Source organism: Bos taurus, chromosome 23 (genome assembly GCF_002263795.3).
Source record: "Bos taurus isolate L1 Dominette 01449 registration number 42190680 breed Hereford chromosome 23, ARS-UCD2.0, whole genome shotgun sequence".
NCBI classification, from domain to species: domain Eukaryota; kingdom Metazoa; phylum Chordata; class Mammalia; order Artiodactyla; family Bovidae; genus Bos; species Bos taurus.
In genome coordinates, this window is record NC_037350.1 from 26279839 (window position 1) to 26303565 (window position 23727).

Consider the following 23727-nt stretch of genomic DNA (forward strand, 5'->3'; position numbering starts at 1 on the left):
AGTGAAAAAGTTGGCTTAAAGCTCAACATTCAGAAAAGTAAGATCATGGCATATGGTCCGATCATTTCATTGCAAATAGATGGGGAAACAGCAGAAACAGTGGCTGACTTTATTTTTTTGGGCTACAAAATCACTGTAGATGGTAACTGCAGCTATGAAATAAAAAGACGCTTACTCTTTGGAAGTAAAGTTATAACCAACCTAGATCGCATATTAAAAAGCAGAGACATTACTTTGCCAACAAAGGTCTGTCTAGTCAAGGCTATGGTTTTTGCAGTAGTCATGTATGGATGTGAGAGTTGGACTATAAAGACAGCTGAGTGCTGAAGAATTGAAGCTTTTGAACTGTGGTGTTGGAGAAGACTCTTGAGAGTCCCTTGGACTGCAAGGAGATCCAACCAACCCATCCTAAAGGCTATCGGTTCTGAATGTTCATTGGAAGGACTGATGTTGAAGCTGAAACTCCAATACTTTGGCCACCTGATGTGAAGAGCTGACTCATCTGAAAAGACCCTGATGCTGGAAAAGATTGAAGGCAGGAGGAGATAACGACAGAGGATGAGAAAACCATGGATGGCATTACCAACTCAATGACTTGAGTTTGGGTAAACTCTAGGAGTTGGTGATGGACAGGGAGGCCTGGCATGCTGCAGACTGTAGGGTGCCAAAGAGTCAGATACTACTGAGTGACTGAACTGAACGGACTGTTATTTAGTTTGTCCTATTGCTGTAATGTATGCAGGCATTCCTACTGAGTCAAGTAAATTTTATCAGTAATATTCTCTAATGTATTGGCTTTTCAAGTGGATGAAGTGAAAATTTCATCCAAGATATGCTCAGGTCACTTCATTTAGACCTGCTTCACTGATTTTTAATACTTATTTTATGTTCATGGAACTTTAGAAAAAATTCCTGTGTGTATAGTTAAAAGATATATTTGCACTCATCTCCCATGCTTAAAATCTTGCATGCTAGGCTTCAACATAATTTGAACCAAGAACTTCCAGATATCCAAGCTGGGTTTGGAAAAGGAAGAGGAACCAGAGATCAAATTTCCAACATTCACTGGATAATAGAGAAAGTAAGGGAATTTCAGAAAAATATCTGTCCCTGTTTCATTGACTATGCTAAAGCCTTTGAGGGTGTGGATCATGACAAACTGTGAAAAGCTCTTAGAGACACGGGAATACCAGGCCATCTGACCTGTCTCCTGAGAAACCTGTTTGCGGGTCAAGAAGCAACAGTTAGAACCCCGTATGGAACAACCGATTGGTTCAAGATTGAGAAAGAAGTATGACAGGGCTGTCTGCTGTCACCCTGTTTGTTTAATCTAGATGCTGAGCACATCATGAGAAATGCCAGGCTAGATGACTTACAAGCTGGAATCAAGATAGATGGGGGAAACATCAGCAACCTCAGATACACACATGACACCACTCTAATGGCAGAAACTGAAGAGGAACTAAAGAGCCTCTTGATGAGAGTGAAGGAGGGAAGTGAAAGAACTGGTTTAAGACTAAATCTTAAAAAAACTAAGATCATGGCTTCTGGCAAGGCAAACAGAAGGGGAAAAGTTGGAAGTAGTAACAGATTTCCTTTTCTAGGGCTCCAAAATCACTGCAGATGGTGACTGCAGCCATAAAATCAGAAGATGATTTTTTATCAGCAGGAAAGCTATGACAAACCTAGACAGTGTATTGAAAAGCAGAGACACTGCCAACAAAGGTTCCAGTGGTCTCATATGGTTGTGACAGCTGGACCTTAAAGAAGGCAGAATGTGGAAGAATTGATGCCTTTGAACTGTGGTGCTGGAGAAGACTGCTGAAAGTCCCTCTGACAGCAAGGAGACCAAATCAGTCAATCTTTAAGTGAGATCAACCCTGAATATTCACTGAAAGGACTAATTCTGAAGCTGAAGCTGCAGTATTTTGGCCATCTGATGAGAAGACAGGATTCATTGGAAAAGTCCCTGATACTGGGAAAGATTGAGGGCAGGAGAAGAGGGCATCAGAGGATGAGATGGCTGGATGGCATCATCAATATGCTGAACGTGAACTTAGGCAAACTCTGGGAGATGGTGAGGGACATGCAGGCTTGTTGTGCTACCGTCTATGGGGTTGCAAAGAGTCGGACACAGCAGGACAACTGAACAACAACAACAAAAGATAAGTTTACATGCACCGTGTTATATATCCCTCGAGTAATGTAAATATTCTTAATAGAGGAGCCCAGGTGGTATACCCTATATTACCTCTGAAAGCAGTGGTTTAAGATCCTCCAATTCAGTGTTTGTGGCTATTTTATACCATATAAATGTCATAATAACAAGATTGAATACACATATTAATTAAAAGGCAAAATACTTATTACAACATACAAACTGAATAATAGAAGGCTAATTATCTCAAAGAGGAGAAGGAACATTTTAAAGGTGAGTATAAGAACTGCTATTTCTAAAAAGTTCTCTCAAATCAGAATACTAACTAATTTTATGCCCATTTTCACTTTGAGAAAAACACTCGCTGGATAAAACTGGGCTCTCACCTACTGGCCACATGTATAAGTATGTGAGTGTGTGTGCCTTCCTGCAATGGCATGTACATTTGCACATCTACATGGGTTCAATTTGAAAGATAACTTTTGCATTAAGTTTGAATTACCTTCCCTCTTTTATATTATATTTATTTTGATCTTTTCATTTTCTTTTTCAGAAAAATCTCCAGTGAAATCAGGTAAATTTTTAAAAACCCTCTTCCTCCCAAGCCCATCAAAATGATGGTTTCTATTTGTATTGATGTCTTTTGCCTTTTAACCTATAACCATCCATTGACTAGCTCTTCTCCTGGATATCTACCTTCTCTCTCAATTAAATATTCATGCACTTCTTTCTTAAGTTACCTAAAGTTAACCTCCTTTTAATTTCACAAACTTCTTTCATATTTCATTCTTTTTTTTTTTTTCTTCTTTTTCTTTTCTTCTTTTTTCTTTTTTTTTTCCTTCTTCTTTTTTTTTTCTTTTTTCTTTTTCTTTTTTTTCTTTTTTTTTCTTTTTCTTTTTTTTTTCTTATTCTTACTTCATTTATTCCATACCATTCTTTACCTATGGACATTGCCTTTTTTTGCTTCTAGAGACTTTCAGTATTTTCATGGAGAAATTGGTGAGCTGAAGGGCAACCAAGCTGATAGGCATATTTTGCTTGTCTTTCTGAAACACATCCAAAGATAGGACTCTGCCACATATATCAAGTTCAAGAGATCATTTCTATTAATATGTCAATGAAACTTCCCCATTTACAGATGAGAAAAGATGTCTATCATGTGAGTGATGTTTTCCATCTATTGTCCTCTAAAACATGAGTAAATATCAGTCACTAGTTAATATGAATTTGAGGATCATTTATTCACTTTTCTTTAACATGCTATCTTAACATTTCCAGGTATACAAATAATTTTACATGATTCTCTTGGAAAAATTTTAATGAATAATCTGTTCTATTTTTGCATTTTCAAAAACATAATTTTAATTGCAAAATTTGCATTCTTGCCAAACTATTATAGAAGGACTTATATCTAAGGAATTGTTCCTTTATACATACCTCTAAAATATCAATTTTCATTAAAATTTCATGGAATGTAATTACCAAAGATGATTTCAAATGTTTTTCATACGACTCAAATATAGTTTCAGCTTATTGAAATATAGTTGATTTACAATATTGGGTTAGTTTGAGGTGTACCACAAAGTGTTTCAGATATATTATATATAAAATATTCATATTTTATATGTAAACTCATGTATAAAATATATGGGTATATAGAATCTTTTTCAGATTTTTTTTCATTATAGGTTATTGCAAGATATTAAATAAAATTCCCTGGGCTATACAGGAAATCTTTGTTGTTTATCTATTTTATATACAGTAGCATGTATCTAGTTGATCCCATATTTCTAATTTATCCCTTTTCCCCTTTGGAAAATGTAAGTTCTTTTTCTATGTGAGTCCATAACTATTTTGTAAATCAGTTCATATGCATTATATTTTGCATTCCACATATAAGTGGTATCATATATGATTTTCTTTCTGTGAGTTGCTCCACTGAGTATGATAATCTCTAGGTCCATCCATGTTGCTGCCAATACCAATACTTCATTTTTTCCTGACTGTATAATGTGCCAATGCATATAGATATATAGCCCATTTCTTTATCCATTTATCCATTGATCAACACTTAGGTTGCTTCCATGTCTTGGCTATTGTAAATAGTGATGTTATGAACATCATGGTATATGCACATTTTCAAAATTAGTCTTTATCTTTTCCTGATATGTTAATATGTTCAGGACTGGGACTGCTGGAGTATATAATAACTGTAGTTTTAGTTTTTAAATAAATCACGATACTTTTTGCCATAATGGTTACACCAAGTTACATTCCCATAAAGAATGTAGCAGGATTCCCTTTTCTTCACACTTTCTCCAGCATTTATTATTTGTAGAATTTTTGAAGGTGAGATCAGGAGTGTGAAGCATCATTTTATGTGCCACTTGCCATTTGTATGTCTTCTTTGGGCTTCCCTCATGGCTCAGATGCTAAAGAATCTGCCTACAATGCAGGGCTCCTGGGTTTGATCCCTGGGTTGGGAAGATTCCCTGGAAAAGGAAATGGCAACCCACTCCAGCATTCTTGCCTGAAAAATTCCAAGGACCTGGTGGGCTACAGTCCTTGAGGTCAAAAAGAGTTGGACATTACTGAGTGACTTTCGTTCACTTTATGGAGAAATATCTATTTTGGTTTTTTGTCCATTATTTTATTTTATTTTATTTTATTGAGCTGTATGAATGTATGAGCTGTATGTATTTTATTGAGCTGGACTGGAAGAAACAGAAGCTGGAATCAAGATTGCCAGGAGAAATATCAATAACCTCAGATATGCAGATGACACCACCCTTATGGCAGAAGGTGAAGAGGAACTAAAAACCCTCTTGATGAAAGTGAAAGTGGAGAGTGAAAAAGTTGGCTTAAAGCTCAACATTCAGAAAATGAAGATAATGGCATCTAGTCCCATCACTTCATGGGAAATAGATGGGGAAAGAGTGGAAACAGTGTCAGGCTTTATTTTTCTGGGCTCCAAAATCACTGCAGATGGTGACTGCAGCCATGAAATTAAAAGACGTTTACTCCTTGGAAGGAAAGTTATGACCAACTTAGATAGCATATTCAAAAGCAGAGACATTACTTTGCCAACAAAGGTTCGTCTAGTGAAGGCTATGGTTTTTCCTGTGGTCATGTATGGATTTGAGAGTTGGACTGTGAAGAAGGCTGAGTGAATTTATGTGAATGACATGAGAGGCTAGAGTCTGAAGAAACTCCAAGATGTTTATTTAAAGAAACACTAATATAACCATTGGGCTTCCCTGGTAGATCAGCTGGTAAAGAATCCACCTGCAATTCGTGAGATGAGGGTTTGATCCCTGGAGAAGGGAATGGCTACCCACTCCAATATTCTGGCCTGCAGAATTCCATGGACTACAGTCCACGGGGTTGCAAAGAGTCCCACATGACTGAGCGATTTTCACTTTCACTTTCAATGTAAACCATTAAAAGTTTAACATTCTTCCTTTGATAGTGATATCTTTCATTATATTTTTGGGTACAGATTGAATGAAAGTAGGGAATGCACTTCTTTTATGTGTGAAGTATGCCTCATATGAGTACTGCTACTGATGGGGTTTTAACTAGATGGGTGCTTTTGTTGTAGGCTTCCCCATGACTTCTTAAGTATCTGACTCCAATCTGCATGCATGCTTGCATTGTGTTCTGGAAAAAAATAGTACAATGAAAGAAGGTCCCGTGAAATATATATGATTGATATTTTTATCCCAGAAGAAATCCTTTTATGCCTCTTTTAGTGTCATCTTCTTTTGAATCAAGAGGTGGGTGTCGGGAGGGGGATGCAAAAAGCATGCTATTGAGTGGCAGGATGTCTTCTGGAAAACTTTGCTCCCAGTTCTAAAATACTTGACCCTTTGAAACTTGGAGTAAGCATATATGCATTTTATGTTTCTATCAGCTTCCCATTAGAATGTAGCCAAATGTTTGTGGATTTTTTTGCCCCTACTGTACTTAGAGAGTCACTGAAAGCTTAACATTCTCCTCGAATAACATTTTTTGATGTAATTTTTTTTTTTTTTTTTACAAGGGAGTGGAGTACAGGAGTTACTTTAATGTATTTAGCTGGCTTCATATAACACCTAGTACAAGTAGAGCTTGGGGCAAGTGCATGCTTGCACTTTTTGCATCTTTAGTACTATGTTTTTCTTACCTACACCATGAGGGCTATGGAATTTTTTTTCTTCTAATAACACCTATGCTCTGTTGAAGAGGTAGTGCAGTTGCTATTTCTGGTGTTTGGTTTTGTTTTGTTTTTCTGTATTATAGTTGCTTTACAATGCTTTGTTAGTTTCTGCTCTACAGCATAGGGGATCAGTTATGAATATATATATATATATATATATATATATATATATATATATATATACATCCATTCTTTTTTAGATTTCCTTCCCAGGTCACCAGGGAGCTCTGAGTAGAATTCCCTGTGCTATAGAGTAGTTATATTCATTATATATTATAGCTCTCATTAGTTATATATTTTATACATAGTAGTTAAAAGTTTGTTCTCTTCTTCTCTGACTCTATTTCTGCTTTGTGAATATGTTCATCTGTACTATTTTTGTGTATTCCATATGTAAGTGATATTATATGATATTTGTTTTTCTCATTCTGACTTACTTCACTCTGTATGACAATCTCTAGGTCAATTCACAAAAAATATAGATCAATGAGAGGACAGAAAGTCCAAAGATAAATCCAAGCATGTGGGATCTTAGTTTTCTGACCAGGGATTCACCTCATGCCCCCCTGCAGTGAAAGCACAGAGTTTCAACTACTGAACTGTCAGGGAGATCTCCCTGATAATATCTGAAATAGCACTCTAGTGTTTGAATTGTGTTTGCATTTGATTCTGAAGAAAACAGGCAATACAGTCCCCATATGGGTGCTGCTTATCACAGAGAAAGACCTGACCTAGCTCCTCCCATGTTATCATTTCCAGTCTTGTTTCTTTGGCATCAAAGAGGTAAATGGAAGTGGAAAAAAAAAAAAAAAAACCAGTTCCTCTGTCTTCTGAGAAGACTATCAAAACTTCATTGAGAATGGTGCCAATTCTCAAAAATTTTGGTCAGGTTGAGCCACATTGTGAGAAATGGAAATTATTCAAATGTTTGTCCTTTTCCTTTCCTGTCACTGCACCTTCATTTTGAATGAATTTTGAGAACTTTAACTTAATATTTTATCAATAAGTGTGAAGAGAAAAATCCCAAGTCCCACTGATATTTCCCTATGAACCTACTTAAAGTTGCACCTTTTTCTGGTACCATTGTCTTCATTTAGGCATTCATTGATAGAAACATACCTAAAACAATTTGTAAATAAAGATGATGCGAATAGAGGCACCCCAAAACCGAATTCTGTGTTTTTGCTTGGAGCAAAGTTTTAAGATTATTGATTCAGTGTGTATGGTGAACTTAAATAACTAAGCTACAATGAAACGGAGAGCTGACTATATATTTTCAGTAGCTGTTAAGAAACTTATTAGAACAAACATATTGAATAGTAAGAGCCTGAAGGCAATGGCACCCCACTCCAGTACTCTTGCCTGGAAAATCCCATGGATGGAGGAGCCTGGTAGGCTGCAATCCACGGGGTCGCTAAGAGTCAGACATGACTGAATGACTTCACTTTCACTTTTCACGCATTGGAAAAGGAACTGGCAACCCACTCGAGTGTTCTTGCATGGAGAATCCCAGGGACAAGGGAGCCTGGTGGGCTGCTGTCTATGGGGTCGCATAGAGTCAGACACAACTGAAGTGACTTAGCAGCAAATAAAATCAAAAGGTGCACAAAAATTTTGAAAGTGTAACTACCTGAACTAATATTTCTAAACATCTTTCTTCATTTAGAAAATTGACTGTGTTTGCCCCCCGCCTTTTTTTCAATAGAATGTTCTATGCTTGAAAGACAGCAACTTTCAGCCACTATTGTTGAGTCTGTTTTGTGTTCATGATGTGTAAATATGCATGTATTTATATGTATACAGATACAGTTAACATCATTTTCAGGTTCTTCAAAACACTTTATTTTTCTTCATGTTTGTTTTCTATGATATTCACGTGAAACTTTTGATTTTATTTCCAGGTGATCTTCTGAGAAAACTTGGTAAGTTTGTCACAACTCTTCACTCCAGTAACTCTTCCAGTGACTGTTTCCACATTGTACTGAACATTCCCTGTCCTATCATTACAGCATCCATTGGCTCACTTTTCACGTGGATGGCCATTCACTTCTGTCCAGTTTTGGGTATGAACCTCTTTCTTATTTCATTATTTCTGTTGTTTTCCCTCTATGTTCCATTATTACTCATTGCATCTTTTCTACCTTTCCTTCTTATCACATTGGCTTTGTCTGTCTTCCAGAGACTTCCCAAATGGTATCATGATTTTCTGAAATGATGCCACTGAACTCATCAGCACATGGTTACCATGCTCTCTTTGTTTTCTGAGAAAAGTCAGTTAATTTAGGATGTTTACAAGTGCCCAAGTTGAAGGGGGCGATTACTCTACCATTAATATTTCCCAACGCTTAAAAGAAAGATTCCCAATTTAATAATGAAGTTTCTCTGTCCATTGTCCTGTCAAAGATCTTATAAAATCCGATGCCATCCACTGGATAGTGTGAGATTGAGTCTCACTCTTTTACTATTCTTGAACAAATTACTCAAATGTTCCAGTTCTACAAATATTTTGCAATATATTCTTGTCTTTTTCCTATCTATGTGTAGTATTTATACTTTGAAATTTTTATCAATGTTATTATTATTTCTGCACATGGCTGTGCCTTTTCAATAATTAAACAAGGAGGTTATACCTTGAGGAAAATTGATAAATGACATATCTCAATTTTCAAGACTTTTCATGTTAATGACAAGGAAAGCTGTTTTCCTAGGATGAATCCAAAATTTTTCTTCATACAGCACTTTAATTTCAAAGTATAACATCTCCCTCTTCTAATGACATTTTCCAATTACCTCTTGGTTTACAGACTGGATAGAACTTGGGAACAGATAATTTTAAGGCATTTAGCCGGCTTCATATGAATGCAGCCACAGATCAAATTTTTGACAGAGGCATACTTTCATTATATACTTTTGAATCACATTTACATTACTTACTTCACATATTTGAGCATATTTGTCATTTGTTATGGGCTTTAAAAAAATAGCTGAAAAGCCCAATTCAGGACCAAATATTGATTCAGTTTTTCCCAAAACTTCCCAAAGGAAGTTTTCAAATGGTAATTTCTTTGCAGAAAAGGATGAGGGAACTTAAAACATCATTGCCTCTCATGAGTTACATGGCCTTTCGGACATTAGGTTCTAATTCTTAGAGAAGTGGAATCACTTTATTGAGTGAATAAATACAGGGAAGAAATGATTGTCATCTCTTCCTCACATTGTGCCTTCATTTGGTTTGACTGCTTATTTCTTCCTTTTATTTTTCAGATAAGGGTGAACAGGAGAGAGGCAAGTCCTGATAATATTTCACACTTGGTACCTTGTGATGTTTCATCTCTTTGACTTTGGTCTTCAACTCTCAGTGACCATCTTCCTCCACTGCAAAGTAGATATGAATTTACATTGTTTTTCTCTCATTTTGTCAACATTTCAACTGAAGTGTTTCATCTTCATGGGTTATTCAGTGCTCCATTACTTTTGCTTTCATTTGTCCCATCTGTACAATTTATGCAGACATTCGCTCTTTGTAAAGTGTATTTAAATATGAACTTAACTGTTAAACTTTGCAATTTTTAACTTTATGATCTGAAAGCTTAGCTCTTTGTGTTTTTTTTTTTTTTCAGTGAAAATTACATTGATTTTTCATTGTATTTCACAGAAGAAATTCAGAAAAAAATATTATAAAGTATCTTTGACATCCCTGTACTCCCAAAACACTATAAAATGCCTGTTTACTTGATGTTTTAAACATACCCCAACTTTTCCTCAAATGTCATCAATGGTTTGCACTCTACAGTATTTCTACCATTCTAAGGCAATATTTTGCGTGTCACCTTCTCCCATATCCCTCTCTTTTCTGGTCTTTGAAAGCCTGAATAAAATCTGAAGTGATTCATTGATGAAGGTCATCCTTACACTGCCCTAAAATCTGGGAGTAGTACCGAGATTTTTTTTTTTTTCTAATTTTTTTTTAATATCCAAAGAGAATCATTTTCATTCCTACTTTTATTAACACAGTTGTTAATATGGACAACTGCAATTACTTCAGCTATTTGTGAAAAGATTTTATATTGCTAGAAATGTTAAAAATAGTACATATTTCTAACTTGAATATTTTACATGAATGAAATCATAATCTCTGTTCTATAATGTTCCATAAGATTTTTTTCCATAAAACACAAAATTATTCATTAAAATTTAATATCCTATTTTTTTCTAAGGACATTTTTCAGTATACATTTGTTTTCAGAGGAAATTTATCTCTTTGATGCATGTAGTAGAGTTCATGTAGTTATTGCTACACATAATGTTTTGAGCATATGGGTGATGTTTTTCTCTTTGGTTCCTCATCTCTTCCAAACAATTGCTTACATGGGTTCATATTTACATTTCTTTGAGAAGGTGCTCAAGATAAGATGAGCTTCTTTTTGGTGTGAACTAACATGCCAAAGAATGCTCAAACTACCGCACAATTGCACTCATCTCACACGCCAGTAAAGTAATGCTCAAAATTCTCCAAGCCAGGCTTCAGCAGTACATGAACCGTGAACGTCCAGATGTTCAAGCTGGTTTTAGGAAAGGCAGAGGAACCAGAGATCAAACTGCCAACATCCGCTGGATGATGGAAAAAGCAAGAGAGTTCCAGAAAAACATCTATTTCTGTTTAATTGACTATGCCAAAGCCTTTGACTGTGTGGATCACAATAAACTGTGGAAAATTCTGAGAGAGATGAGAATACCAGACCACCTGACCTGCCTCTTGAGAAACCTATATACAGGTCAGGAAGCTACAGTTAGAATTCGACATGGAACAACAGACTGGTTCCAAACAGGAAAAGGAGTATGTCAGGGCTATATATTGTCACCCTGCTTATTTAACTTCTATGAAGAGTACATCATGAGAAACTCTCGGCTGGAAGAAGCACAAGCTGGAATCAAGATTGCCAGGAGAAATATCAATAATTTCAGATATGCAGATGACAACACCCTTATGGCAGAATGTGAAGAGGAACTAAAATCCTCTTGATGAAAGTGAAAGAGGAGAGTAAAAAAGTTGGCTTAAAGCTCAGCATTCAGAAAACGAAGATCATGGCATCTGGTCCCATCACTTCATGGGAAATAAATGGGGAAACAGTGGAAACACTGTCACACTTTATTTTTTTGGGCTCGAAAATCACTGCAGATGGTGATTGCAGCCATGAAATTAAAAGACACTTACTCCTTGGAAGGAAAGTTATGACCAAACTAGATAGCATATTGAAAAGCAGAGACATTACTTTGCCAACAAAGGTCAGTCTAGTCAAGGCTATGGTTTTTCCAGTGGTCATGTATGGATGTGAGAGTTGGACTGTGAAGAAAGCTGAGCACTGAAGAATTGATGCTTTTGAACTGTGGTGTTGGAGAAGACTCTTGAGAGTTCTTGGACCTCAAGGAGATCCAACCAGTCCATTCTGAAGGAGATCAGTCCTGGGTGTTCTTTGGAAGGAATGATGCTAAAGCTGAAACTCCAGTACTTTGGCCACCTCATGCGAAGAGTTGACTCGTTGGAAAAGACTCTGATGCTGGGAGGGATTGGGGGCAGGAGGAGAAGGGGACGACAGAGGATGAGATGGCTGGATGGCATCACCAGCTCGATGGACGTGAGTTTGAGTGAACTCCAGGAGTTGGTGATGGACAGGGAGGCCTGGAGTGCTGCAATTCATGGGATCGCAAAGAGTCAGACACGACTCAGTGACTTAAGTGAACTGACCTGAACTGAACTGAAAATAGCAATTCACCAAAAATAAAGTTATATCATCATTGCATACGAAAATGTTACTAGTGGTTCCTAAGAACAAATCCTGCATTTTTCTAGAAGTACTTCAAAACACTCGAATTCACTCCTTGTGGATATTTTATGTGAGATGATGATTTATATTTAGCAGCAGCAAAGGACATTATTAAAGGTAACCAATCAAATCATAACAGCGGGAGTAGTTGCCAAATAATTTGAGAACATTTTGAAAAGGTAACCACCACTAATACACCTGAAATTTTTCCTCAAGTCAGTGTATAAGTTTGTTCTCTACATCTCTGACTGTATTTCTGCTTTGAAAATATGCTCATCTGTACTATTTTTGTGTATTCCACATGTAAGTGATATTATATGATATTTGTTTTTCGCGTTCTGACTTACTTCACTCTGTATGACAATCTCTAGGTCAATCCAGAAAAAATATAGATCAATGAGAGGACAGAAAGTCCAAAGATAAATCCAAGCATGTGGGATCTTAGTTTTCTGACCAGGGATCCACCTCATGCCCCCCTGCAGTGAAAGCACAGAGTTTCAACTACTGAACTGTCAGGGAAATCTCCCTCATAATATCTGAAATAGCACTCTAGTGTTTGAATTGTGTTTGCATTTGATTCTGAAGAAAACAGGCAATACAGTCCCCATATGAGTACTGCTTATCACAGAGGAAGACCTGACCTAGCTCCACCCATGTTGTCATTTTCAGTCTTGTTTCTTTGGCATCAAAGAGGTAAATGGAAGTGAAAAACAAAACAAAACAAAACAAACAGTTCCTCTGTCTTCTGAGAAGACTATCAAACCTTCATTGAGAATGGTGCCAATTCTCAAAAATTTTGGTCAGGTTGAGCCACATTGTGAGAAATGGAAGTTACTCAAATGTTTGTCCTTTTCCTGTCATTGCACCTTCATTTTGAATGAATTTTGAGAACTTTAACTTAATATTTTATCAATAAGTGTGAAGAGAAAAATCCCAAGTCCCACTGATGTATTCCCCTAGTTAAAGTTGCATGTTTTTCTGGTACCATTGTCTTCATTTAGGCATTCATTGATAGAAACATACATAAAACAGTTTGCAAATAAAGATGATGTGAATAGAGGCATCCAGTAACCTAATTCTATATTTACTGCTAGGAGCAAAGGCTTAAGATTCTTGATTTTGTGTTTATGGTGAACTTAAATAACTAAGCTACAATAAAACTGAGAGCTGACTATATATTTTCAGTAACCGTTAAGAAACTTATTAGAACAAGCTTATTGAATAATAAAAGCCTAAATAAAGTCAAAAGGTACACAAAATTTTTGAAAGTGTAACTCCCTGAACTAATATTTCTAAACATCTTTCTTCATTTAGAAAATTGACTGTGCTTGTCTTTTTTTTAAATAGAATGTTCTATGTTTGAAAGACAGCAGCTTTCAGCCACTATTGAGTTTGTTTTGTGTTCATGATGTGCAAACCTGCATGTGTTTCTATGTATACAGAAACAGTTAACATCAGTTTCAGGTTCTTTAAAATATTTTATTTTTCTTCATGTTTGTTTTCCATGATATTCATATGATGCTTTCCATTTTATTTCCAGATGATCTTCTGAGAAAACTTGGTAAGTTTGTAACAATTCTTCACTCCAATAACTTCCAGTGACTGCTACCACTGTATTGAACATTCCCTGTCTTTCTATCATTATGTCATTCATTGGCTCACTTTTCACGTGGACCGTCATTCACTTCTGTACAGTTTTGGATATGATCCTCTTTCTTATTTCATCATTTCCGTTGTTTTTTCCCCTATGTCTGTCATTGCTCATTGCATCTTTTCTACCTTTCTTCCTTATCACATTGGCTTTGTCTGTCTTCCAGAGAGTTCCCAAATGGTATCATGATTTTCTGAGATGAAGGGACTGAATTCATCAGCGCATGGTTACCATGCTCTCTTTATTTTCTGAGAAATGTCAGTTACTTTAGGATGTTTACAAGTACCCAAGTTGAAGGGGGTGATTACTCTGTTAATATTTCCCAATGCTTAAGAGAAAGAGGATTCTCAGTTTAATGATGAAGTTTCTCCCTCCATTGTCCTGTCAAAGATCTTGTAAAATCCAATGCCATCCACTGGATAGTGTGAGATTGAATCTCACTCTTTTACTATTCTTGAACAAATTACTCAAATGTTCCAGTTCTACAAATAGTTTACAATATTTTCTTGTCTTTTTCCCATCTATGTATATTATTTATACTTTGAAATTTTTATCAATGCTATTATCATTTTTGCCAACTGCAATGTCTTTTCAGTAAGTAAACAATATATTGTATCTCAAAAGAAAATCTTGTATATTTCAAAATTCAGAACTATTTATGTAAATGAAAAGGGAACTATTGTACTAGAATAATTCCAATTTTTTTTTTTCCCACAAATCACTTCAAATTTCAAAGTTTAACATCCTCCTTTTCTCCTTGATATTTTTCAATTACATCTTGGTTTACATACTGGATAAATCTTGGGGACATAATCCTTAAAAGGCATTTGGCAAGCTTCAAATGAAAACAGCTACAGATCAATTTTCTGACAGAGGGGTACTTTAACTATTCACATATACATCATACTTATAGTACCACTTCATCAATGTGAGTATGTATGTCTTTTGTTATGAAAAATGTGGAAAGTCAAATTCAAGACCAAATATTGATTCAGTTTATCCCAGAAGAATTTCCACTTTACCATGATTTACTTTTGTATGGTAATTCTTTTGCAGAAAAGGGTGAGAGAACTTAAAACAGCATTGCCTTTCATGAGTTACATGGCCTTTGAAATGTTAGGTTCAAAGTCTTAGAAAAGTGGCTTCATTTATACTAAATGAATAAATAATGGAAAGGAATCAAATTATTGTCTTTTCTTCCTCACATTGTGCCTTTGTTTGCTTTGCATGGTTATTTCTTTCTTTTAGTCTTTAGATAAAGGTGAACAGGATAAATGTAACTCCCATTAACTTTTCACACTTTGTACTTTTGTTATGTTTCATCTCTTTCTTTGACTTTTCTTCAACTCTCAGTGATCATCTTCCTCCACTGCAATGTACATACCATATAGCTTTACATCATTTTTTAAATCTCATTTTATGACTACTTTAATTGAAGTCTGCCCTCTTCATGGGTTATTCAATGTTTCATTAGTTTTCCTTTGATTTGTCCCATCTGTGCAATTACACAGACATTTCATATTTGTAGAATATATTCAAGTGTGAAATTACCTGCAAAGCTTTGCAATTTTAAAATTTCTGTTCTGAAAGTTTTATCCAATATTTTGCATTCATTTGATTTAGAAATCTATTTACTCCCATTTAGTGTTTTATTAGCCACTCTTTCATTTTACTTGATAAAAGTAAGGTTCATTGAGAAATGAGTTAAATTAAAAGTCTCATAAAATACAGTTATTCATTAAGCAGTTGAGAAAATTGTGAAAAGAGGCACCCATGAACCTGACACTGATGTCCTACCAGAGCAGTAGCTCAGAATTCTGTAATTCAGTGTTTGGTCATTTCATATGGCAAAGCTACCACTCTCGGACAGTTGAGTGAATGGATTTAACAGTACACAGATCTCTTATTAAAGATAGAAATCTGAGTAACAAAAGAGTATATACTACCAAAAGGAATCATAAAAATTTTATCAAGTAATTACCAAGTATTTCTTAAGTTTTCTCAATTCAGAAAATGTATCTCTTTTTCCCTTCTTCATTTGTTGAATACTATTCTTTTCTTAAAAGGGAATTTTCAAACACTGCATCCTGTGTGTGTTGGTATAAGTGTGTGTGGTTTTGAGTGTTTATTTGCCTCCTGATAATTTAAATCTGCATACAATTTTCAACAAATCTGAACTTTCATGTTTCTTTCCAGTGAAATTTATATTGACTTTTCGTTGTATTTTACAGAAAAAACTCCGAAAAAAGATGGTAAAGTATCTTTGATATCTCTCTACTCTCAAAACATTTTAAAAGGCCTGCTTTCCTGATGTCTTACACAAATCCCAGCTTTCATCAATATGCCCTCATTGGTTTCCACTCGCCAAGATCTCTACCATTCTAACGCAATGTTTGTCTTGCCAACTTCTCTCATACTCCTCCCTTTTCTGGTCTTTCAAAGCCTGAATAAAACCTGAAATCATTCACTGGTCAAGTGTAAACTTGAGAGTCCTTCTTACACTAGCTAAAGTCTAATAATCCCAGGTGTGCATATACTCACATTTTTTTCCTGGAATTTTTTATATCCAAAGAGAGTAATTTAATTTCATTCTTATTTACTTTTATTAATGCAATTGTCAATTTAGCCATACTTCAGCTATTTTGGAAAGATTTAAAATTTTTAAGAATGATAAAGAAAAGCACAAATCTCAGATCTGAATATTTTAGGTGAATGTCACCATAAATTATTGTCCTGCAAGGCCTCTATAAGTTATTTTTTGATAAAACACAAAATTATTTATTAAAACTTTAATATCTTATCTTTCTGATGGCATTTTTCAGTATACTTTTGTTTTCAGGGAAATCAAATTTATCTCTATAATTCATGCATCAAAGGCTAGGTAGTCATTGCTACAGATACTGTTTTGAACAAATGGGTGATTTTTGTCCTCTGGTTCCTCATCTCTTTTTAACTAACTCTGTTGGCATGGGTGCATGTTAACGTTTTTCCTGATAAGATGATTGAGATGAGATGAACTTCATTTTGACATGTCCTAATCTGGCAATTCACCACAAAGTTATGGCTTCATTTTTAACATAATGTGAATATAGGTTCCCAAGAAACAAACACTGCATTTTCTCTAAAGCAGTTCAGTATTCTCTAACTTATTATACACCAAAGCTACAACAAATATGAGATGTGATTATTTATATTTAACAGCAACCAATAAATTTATTAAAGCTAACAAACCAAATAATAATCACTCAAGTAAGTCTAATAAATTAATAACTTATATAAGGAAAACCACTAGCCATATCATTCCTGAAACTCTTCCTCAAGTCAGGAAGATCACTCCTTTTCCTTTTATTATTTTTTGATCAGTGTTATCAGGACATAAGGAAGCTTTCAGCTACATTGGTACATGTGTGTGTGTCTGCACATGTGTGTGTATGTATCAGTGTTGGTCTATATCCTGTAACCTTTACCATTGTATGTGAATATTTCACTAAATTTGAATTCTTTTGTGTTTCTATGGCATGATTTTTACAGTAGTTTTCTGGTTTTATTTTTCAGATGACTTTCAGAAAACATTTGGTAAATATATCTGACAGCATTGATATTCCAAAAGACTTTAAATTATCCATTCTCAGCAATTTGAATATTTTCTGTTGGCTTGCTTACCTTTTTCCTGGATGTCCACTCTAACTTTCCAAATTATTTGTTTAGGAGCTTCACACATATTAAATTCTCTCCACTTTTATGACCCTACAGATGATTCTTTCCCAATGCTTCCTTTTTCATTTCCTATGTCCTTTCCCTCTAAATATTGTCCCAGTTTATCATTCAGAGTTTTGCTAGTTTCATTATAAATTTTGTGAGATGAAGAAAATGGGACTGATTAAAACATGGTTTACATTCTGTATTTATTACTCGGAGCACTTCCATTGACTTGGAAAGTCTGTCATGTTTTCAAAGTTCAAGGGGTCATTGATATGCCATCAATACCTCCCCAAACTTCATGAGGTAAGACAAGACTCCGTATTCACTGAGTGAAGTTTTTCCAACACTTATCCTTTCAAAGACTGTGTAAATTCAGGTGTAATTATTGGACAAGTGTGGGCTTTAGACTCGTTCTTCCAATGACTTTGACCATTTATTAGAGTCTTCTCTCAAGTTCACAAACCATTTGCTGAGATTATTTTCTCTCACACCAAAGTAATTTTACTGTCCTTCTCTTGCATTTTATTGACATGATTTTTAACTTGTCAAACTGCAATAACTTTAAGGGTTTGTATTGTAAATTGAGTAAAGTTCATTTATAACGCATTTCTCCATTCTGAAATTTTATGTGAATGACATGAGAGGCTAGAGTCCTAAGATATTCCTAAATGTTTGCTTAAAGAAATACTAATATAACCATTAAAAACTTAATATCCTTCCTTTTGTAGTAATATTTTCAGTTATGTTTTTGAATACAGTTTGAGTGAAAGTAGCAAATGTATTTCTTTTATGTATGAAGTATTCCTCCTATGAATACTGCTACTGATGGAGTTTTAGCTAGATGGGTGTTTTTGTTGTGGGCATCCTCATGACTCCTGAAGTATCTGACTCCTGTATGTGTGCATGCTTGCATTGTATTCTTGAAAAGAATAGTACAGTGAAAGAAGTTTCAATGGAATGTATATGAACAATATTTATTCCCAGAAGAAGTCCTTTTCTACCTCTTTTTATAGCGTCATTGTTCTATCTTTGTACTTTTTTTGGCTAAGATCAAGTGAATCAAGAGGTGGTGGTGGCAGGGGAGGATACAATAAAACATGCCTCTGGGGGGCAAGATGTCCTTAGAAAACTTTGCTCCCAGTTCTAAAAGTACTTCTTTGAAACTTGGAGCAAACTATAGAAGCACTCCACATTCCTGTCATCTTCCCATGAGAATGTACCCAAATGCTTGTGGATTTTTTACCCTACTATACTTATAGAATTACTGAAAGCTTGACATTCTCCTTCTCAATAACACTTCTTCTTTTCTTTTTTTTTTTTACAGAGGAAGTGAAATGTAGGGATTACTTTAAAGTATTTTAGCAGGCTTCATGTAACACGTGGTACACATAGAACTTGAGACAATGAACACATTTTTTGCTTCCTAATAACTTCTTAAATAGCTTTCTTATAAGCTGTGTAGGCAACTGATTCTGAAAAAACTGGAAAGCAATGCAGTACCCGTGATAGGTATTGTTTATCCCAGAGGAGGTTCTGCCTCCTACTATAGTGTCTTTTTCAGTATTATTTCTTTGGCACCAAGGGGTGAATAAAAGTTAAAAAGCTTTCCTCTGATTTTTGAGATGGCCATTAAGTCTTTTCTGAGAATGGTGCCAGTTCTCAGAAAATGCAAGTCAGACTGTGCCATAGTGTAAAGCATGAAAAATTTTCAAATATTTGCTCTTCTCCTTTCCTGCCCTGGTAGTTTCATTTTGGATGTGTTTTAAGATCTTTCCCTGTTTATGATATCAATAAATTTGAAAGGAAAAATCCCAAGTCCTCTAGGTCTAGTCAAAGTTTATATCTCTAAATTATTGGCATTTTCAGTGACTGATGTGAAAGTTTTACAACATGTGTGCTAGTCATGTGATTTGGAACATTTGAGTAATATATTCAAGAACAGTAAACGAGTGAACTCTTTCCCACACTTACCTAGTGGATTACTCGTTTACTGTTCTTGAATATATTACTCAAATGTTCCAGTTTTAGGTTTATTTTATATTTCCCTGTCATCTTCCCATATAGCATTCTTTATTCTTTTCTATTTTTATTCATGCAATTATTATTTCTGCAAACCGCAATGTCTTTTCAATAATTAAACAAGGAGGTTGTATCTTGAGGAAAATTGATAAATGATATATCTCAATTTTTAGGACTTTTTATGTGAATGACAAGGAAAGCTGTTGTCCTAGGATGATTCCAAAATTTTTGTTCATGCTGCTGCTGCTGCTGCTAAGTCGCTTCAGTCGTGTCCAACTCTGTGCGACCCCACAGACAGCAGCCCATCAGGCTCCCCTGTCCCTGGGATTCTCCAGGCAAGAACACTGGAGTGGGTTGCCATTTTTGTTCATAAAGCACTTCAAATTTCAAAGCATAACATCTTCCTGTTCTAGTGACATTTTTCGATTACCTCTTGATTTACAGACTGGACAGAACTCGGGAACATATACTTTTAAGACATTTAGCAGGTTTCATATGAATACAGCCACAGATCAAATTTCTGATAAAGGAATACTTTCATTATATACCTTTTAATCACATTTGTAGTACCTATTTCATATATTTGAGCATGTTTTCACTTGTTATGGGCTTTTAAAAAAGCTGGAAAGCCCAATTCAAAACCAAATATTGATTCAGTTTTTCCCAAAGGAAGTTTTCATGTGGTAATTCCTTTGCAGAAAAGGATGAGGGAACTTAAAACAGCATTGCTTCTCATTAGGTACATGGCCTTTGGTACATTAGGTTCTAATTCTTAGAGAAGTGTTATCACTTTACTGAGTGAATAAATAATGGAAGGAAATTAAATTATTGTCTTCTCTTCCTTACAATTTGCTTTCATTTCGTTTGACTGGTTGTTTCTTCCTTTTATTTTTCAGATAAGGGTGAACAGGATAAAGGCAAGTCCCAAAACTATTTCACACTTGGTACCTTGTAATGTTTCATCTCTTCCTTTAACTTTGGTCTTCAATTCTCAGTGAGCATCTTCCTCCACTGCAATGTAGATATGAATTTACATCATTTTTCTCTCATCTTATAATTGTTTCAACTGAAGGTTTTCCTCTTCATGGGTTATTCAATACTTCATTACTTTTGCTTTCATTTGTCCCATCTGTATAATTTATGCAGAGATTTGCTCTTTGTATATAGTGAATACAAATATGAACTTAACTGTAAAATTTTGCAATTTTTAAGTTTCTGATCTGAAAGTTTAGTTCTTTGTGTTTCTTTTCAATGAAAATTACATTAATGTTTCATTGTATTTCACAGAAAAAATTCAGAAAAAATATTATAAAGTATCTTTGACATACCTGTACTCCCAAAACCTTTTAAAATGCCTGTTTTCCTTATATTTTAAACATATTCTACCCTTTCATCAATATGTCATCATTGGTTTGCACTCTACAATATTTCCACCATTCTAAGGCAATATTTTGCATGTCACTTTCTCCCATATCCCTCTCTTTTCTGGTCTTTGAAAGCCTGAATAAAATCTGAAATGATTCACTGATGAAGGTCATCCTTACACTGCCTTAAAATCTGGGAGTAATACCCAGATTTTTTTTTCCTGAAATATTTTTATATCCAAAGAGAGTAATTTTCATTTTTACATTCATTAACAGAATTGTTAATATGGACAACTGCAATTGCTTCAACTATTTTCAAAAAGATTTTATATTGTTAGAAATGTTAAAAATAGTACATATTTCTAACCTGAATATTTTATGTGAATGAAATCATAATTTCTGTTCTGCAATGTTCCATAAGAGTTTTTCCATAAAACACAAAATTATTCATTAAAATTTAATATCCTATTTTTTCTAAGCATATTTTTCAGTACACATTTTTTTTCAGAGGAAATGTATCTCTTTGATGCATGCAGCAGAGTTCATGTGGTCATTGCTACAGATAATGTCTTGAACATATGGGTGATTTTTTTCTCTTTGATTCCTCATCTCTTCTCAACAAATTCTGTTTGCATGGGTTCATATTTGCATTATTTTGAGAAGATTATTGAGATAAGATGAGGTTCTTTTTTTCATGAACTAAATTAGCAATTCACCATAAATAAAGTTATATCATCATTGTATAACAAAATGTTAATAGTGGTTCCTAACAACCAAATCCTGCATTTTTTCTAGAAGTAGTTCAGTACACTCTAATTCACTCCTTCTTGATATTTTTTGTGAGATGATGATATATATTTAGTAGCAGCAAAAAACTTTATTAAAGGTAATCAATCAAATCATAACAGCCAAGTACTGTCCACATAATTCAAGAACATTTTCAAAAGGTAACCACCACTACTAATACACCTGAAATTTTCCCTCAAGTCAGCAAGATTATTCCTTGTCTTCATTTAATTTTTCATCAGCACCAAAGAAAGCTGTCAGCTACTTTGGCACATTGTATACACCTGCATATGTTTGTGTGTGTGTGTGTTTAAATCTTGTTACATTTATAACTGTATGTAAATTTTTTGCTAAATTTAGTTTTCCTTGACCTTTCATCCTATTATACTTACCTGTTTTTGTTTTCTCTTAATTTTTCCGGTGTTCTTTGGGAGAAAATAGGTAATTATCCCTGAAGATATTTTTGTTTAAATAAGTTTTAAACAACCATATTTTTGGTTCTTTCATCATTCTCTCTTTTTATCTATATGCCATCTTTTGATATGGGGCTTCCCTGGTGGCTCAGATGGTAAACAATCTGCCTGCAATGCAGTAGACCCAGGTTAGATCCCTGGGTAGAGAATATCCCCTAGAGGAGGAAATGGTATCCCACTCCAGTATTCTTGCCTGGAAAATCCCATGGACAGAGGAACCGGGCAAGCTACAGCCCATAGAGTCACAAAAGAGTTGGACAACACTGAGCAACTAACACGTTACATTCACTTCATCTTTTGGCTCACGCTTTATCTCTTTATCTACTCTTTTCTCCTCAGTGTTTTCGTTTATGGACTTTTCTCATATTAAATTCTCTCCATCTATTAGCCTAGACCTGTGTAAGTCTTTCTCAGAACATCCTATTTCATTTCCCATGTTCCTTCCCTATAAACATGGTCTTATTCTGTCATCTAGAGTCTTCTCAGTTTCACTATGAATTTTGTGAGATGAAGGGGATGAAACTGAGGGCACATTGTTTACAGTCTGTATTTATTTTCTGGTACACTTTCAATAACTTAGGCTTTCTGTCATGTATTCAAAGTTCAGGCGGCCATTAACATACCATGGATACCTCCCAAGCTTTATGAGATAAGACTCCACACCTGCTGAGTGAATTTTCTCTGACTCTTGTCCTTTCAAAGACTGTGTAAATTCAGGTGTAACTCATAGATACAGCGTGGGCTTTAGGCTCACACATCCAATGCCTTTGGTCATTCATTAGTCTTCTCTCAGGTACAGATATTTTGCCTACTATTTCCTGGGTTTATTTTCCCTCATACCACAATAATTTTCCTGTCTTTCTCTTACATTTTATTGATATAATTATTGATGTGGCAAGCGGCAGTAATTTCAAAGTGTTTGTGGAAGGACTCTGTATACTCAGCATGATTGTTTACAACGTATTTCTCCATTTTGAAGTTTTATGTGAATGACATGAGAGGCTAGAGTTCTAGGATACTCCTAAATGTTTTTTTTTAATGAAACGCTAATATAACCATTGAAAGTTTAACATTCTTCCTTTTATAATGATATTTTTTCAGCTATATTTTTGCTTACAGATTGAATGTAAGTAGGGAATACATTTCTTTAATGCATGAAGCATGCTTCATAGGACTACTGCTATGGATGGAGTTTTAGCTAGATAGGTTCTTTTGTTGTAGATTTCCTCATGACTTCTTAAGTACCTTAAGTACTCATGTATGTGTACAAGTTTGGATTGTATTCTGACGAAAGAGAAGATCCAATGAAATATATATGATTTATGTTGTTTATCCCAGAAGTCTTATTCTACCTCACAGTGTCATTTTCCATCTTTACAACTTTTGAATCAAGTGCGGTGTGTGTGTGTGTGAGTGAGTGAGTGAGTGATATACCATTGCTACTGTTTGACAATGGAGCAACGTTTGACATTGCTCCTCTGTCCTTCAGAAATCTTTGCTTCCAATTTAAAAAAATATTGATCACTTTGAAACTTAGAGTAAGCTATAAAA

General features: G+C 34.9%; 1 protein-coding gene across 8 annotated transcripts in view; it reads left to right on the plus strand.

Moving 5' to 3' along the window:
* The window catches only part of LOC107131258 (butyrophilin subfamily 2 member A1-like), a 109548-nt gene that overhangs the window by 60264 nt on the left and 25557 nt on the right, over nt 1-23727 (plus strand). For 5 of the 8 annotated variants that reach the window (XM_059880602.1, XM_059880603.1, XM_059880606.1 and 2 more), the window contains 8 exons: nt 2712-2732; nt 8258-8278; nt 8366-8419; nt 9621-9641; nt 13722-13742; nt 16064-16084; nt 17388-17408; nt 20450-20470. In XM_059880602.1, the coding sequence (XP_059736585.1) occupies nt 2712-2732; nt 8258-8278; nt 8366-8419; nt 9621-9641; nt 13722-13742; nt 16064-16084; nt 17388-17408; nt 20450-20470 (201 nt within the window). The remainder of the gene's footprint in view (nt 1-2711; nt 2733-8257; nt 8279-8365; nt 8420-9620; nt 9642-13721; nt 13743-16063; nt 16085-17387; nt 17409-20449; nt 20471-23727) is intronic. The other 3 variants (XM_059880604.1, XM_059880605.1, XM_059880608.1) reach the window with 3 other exon arrangements.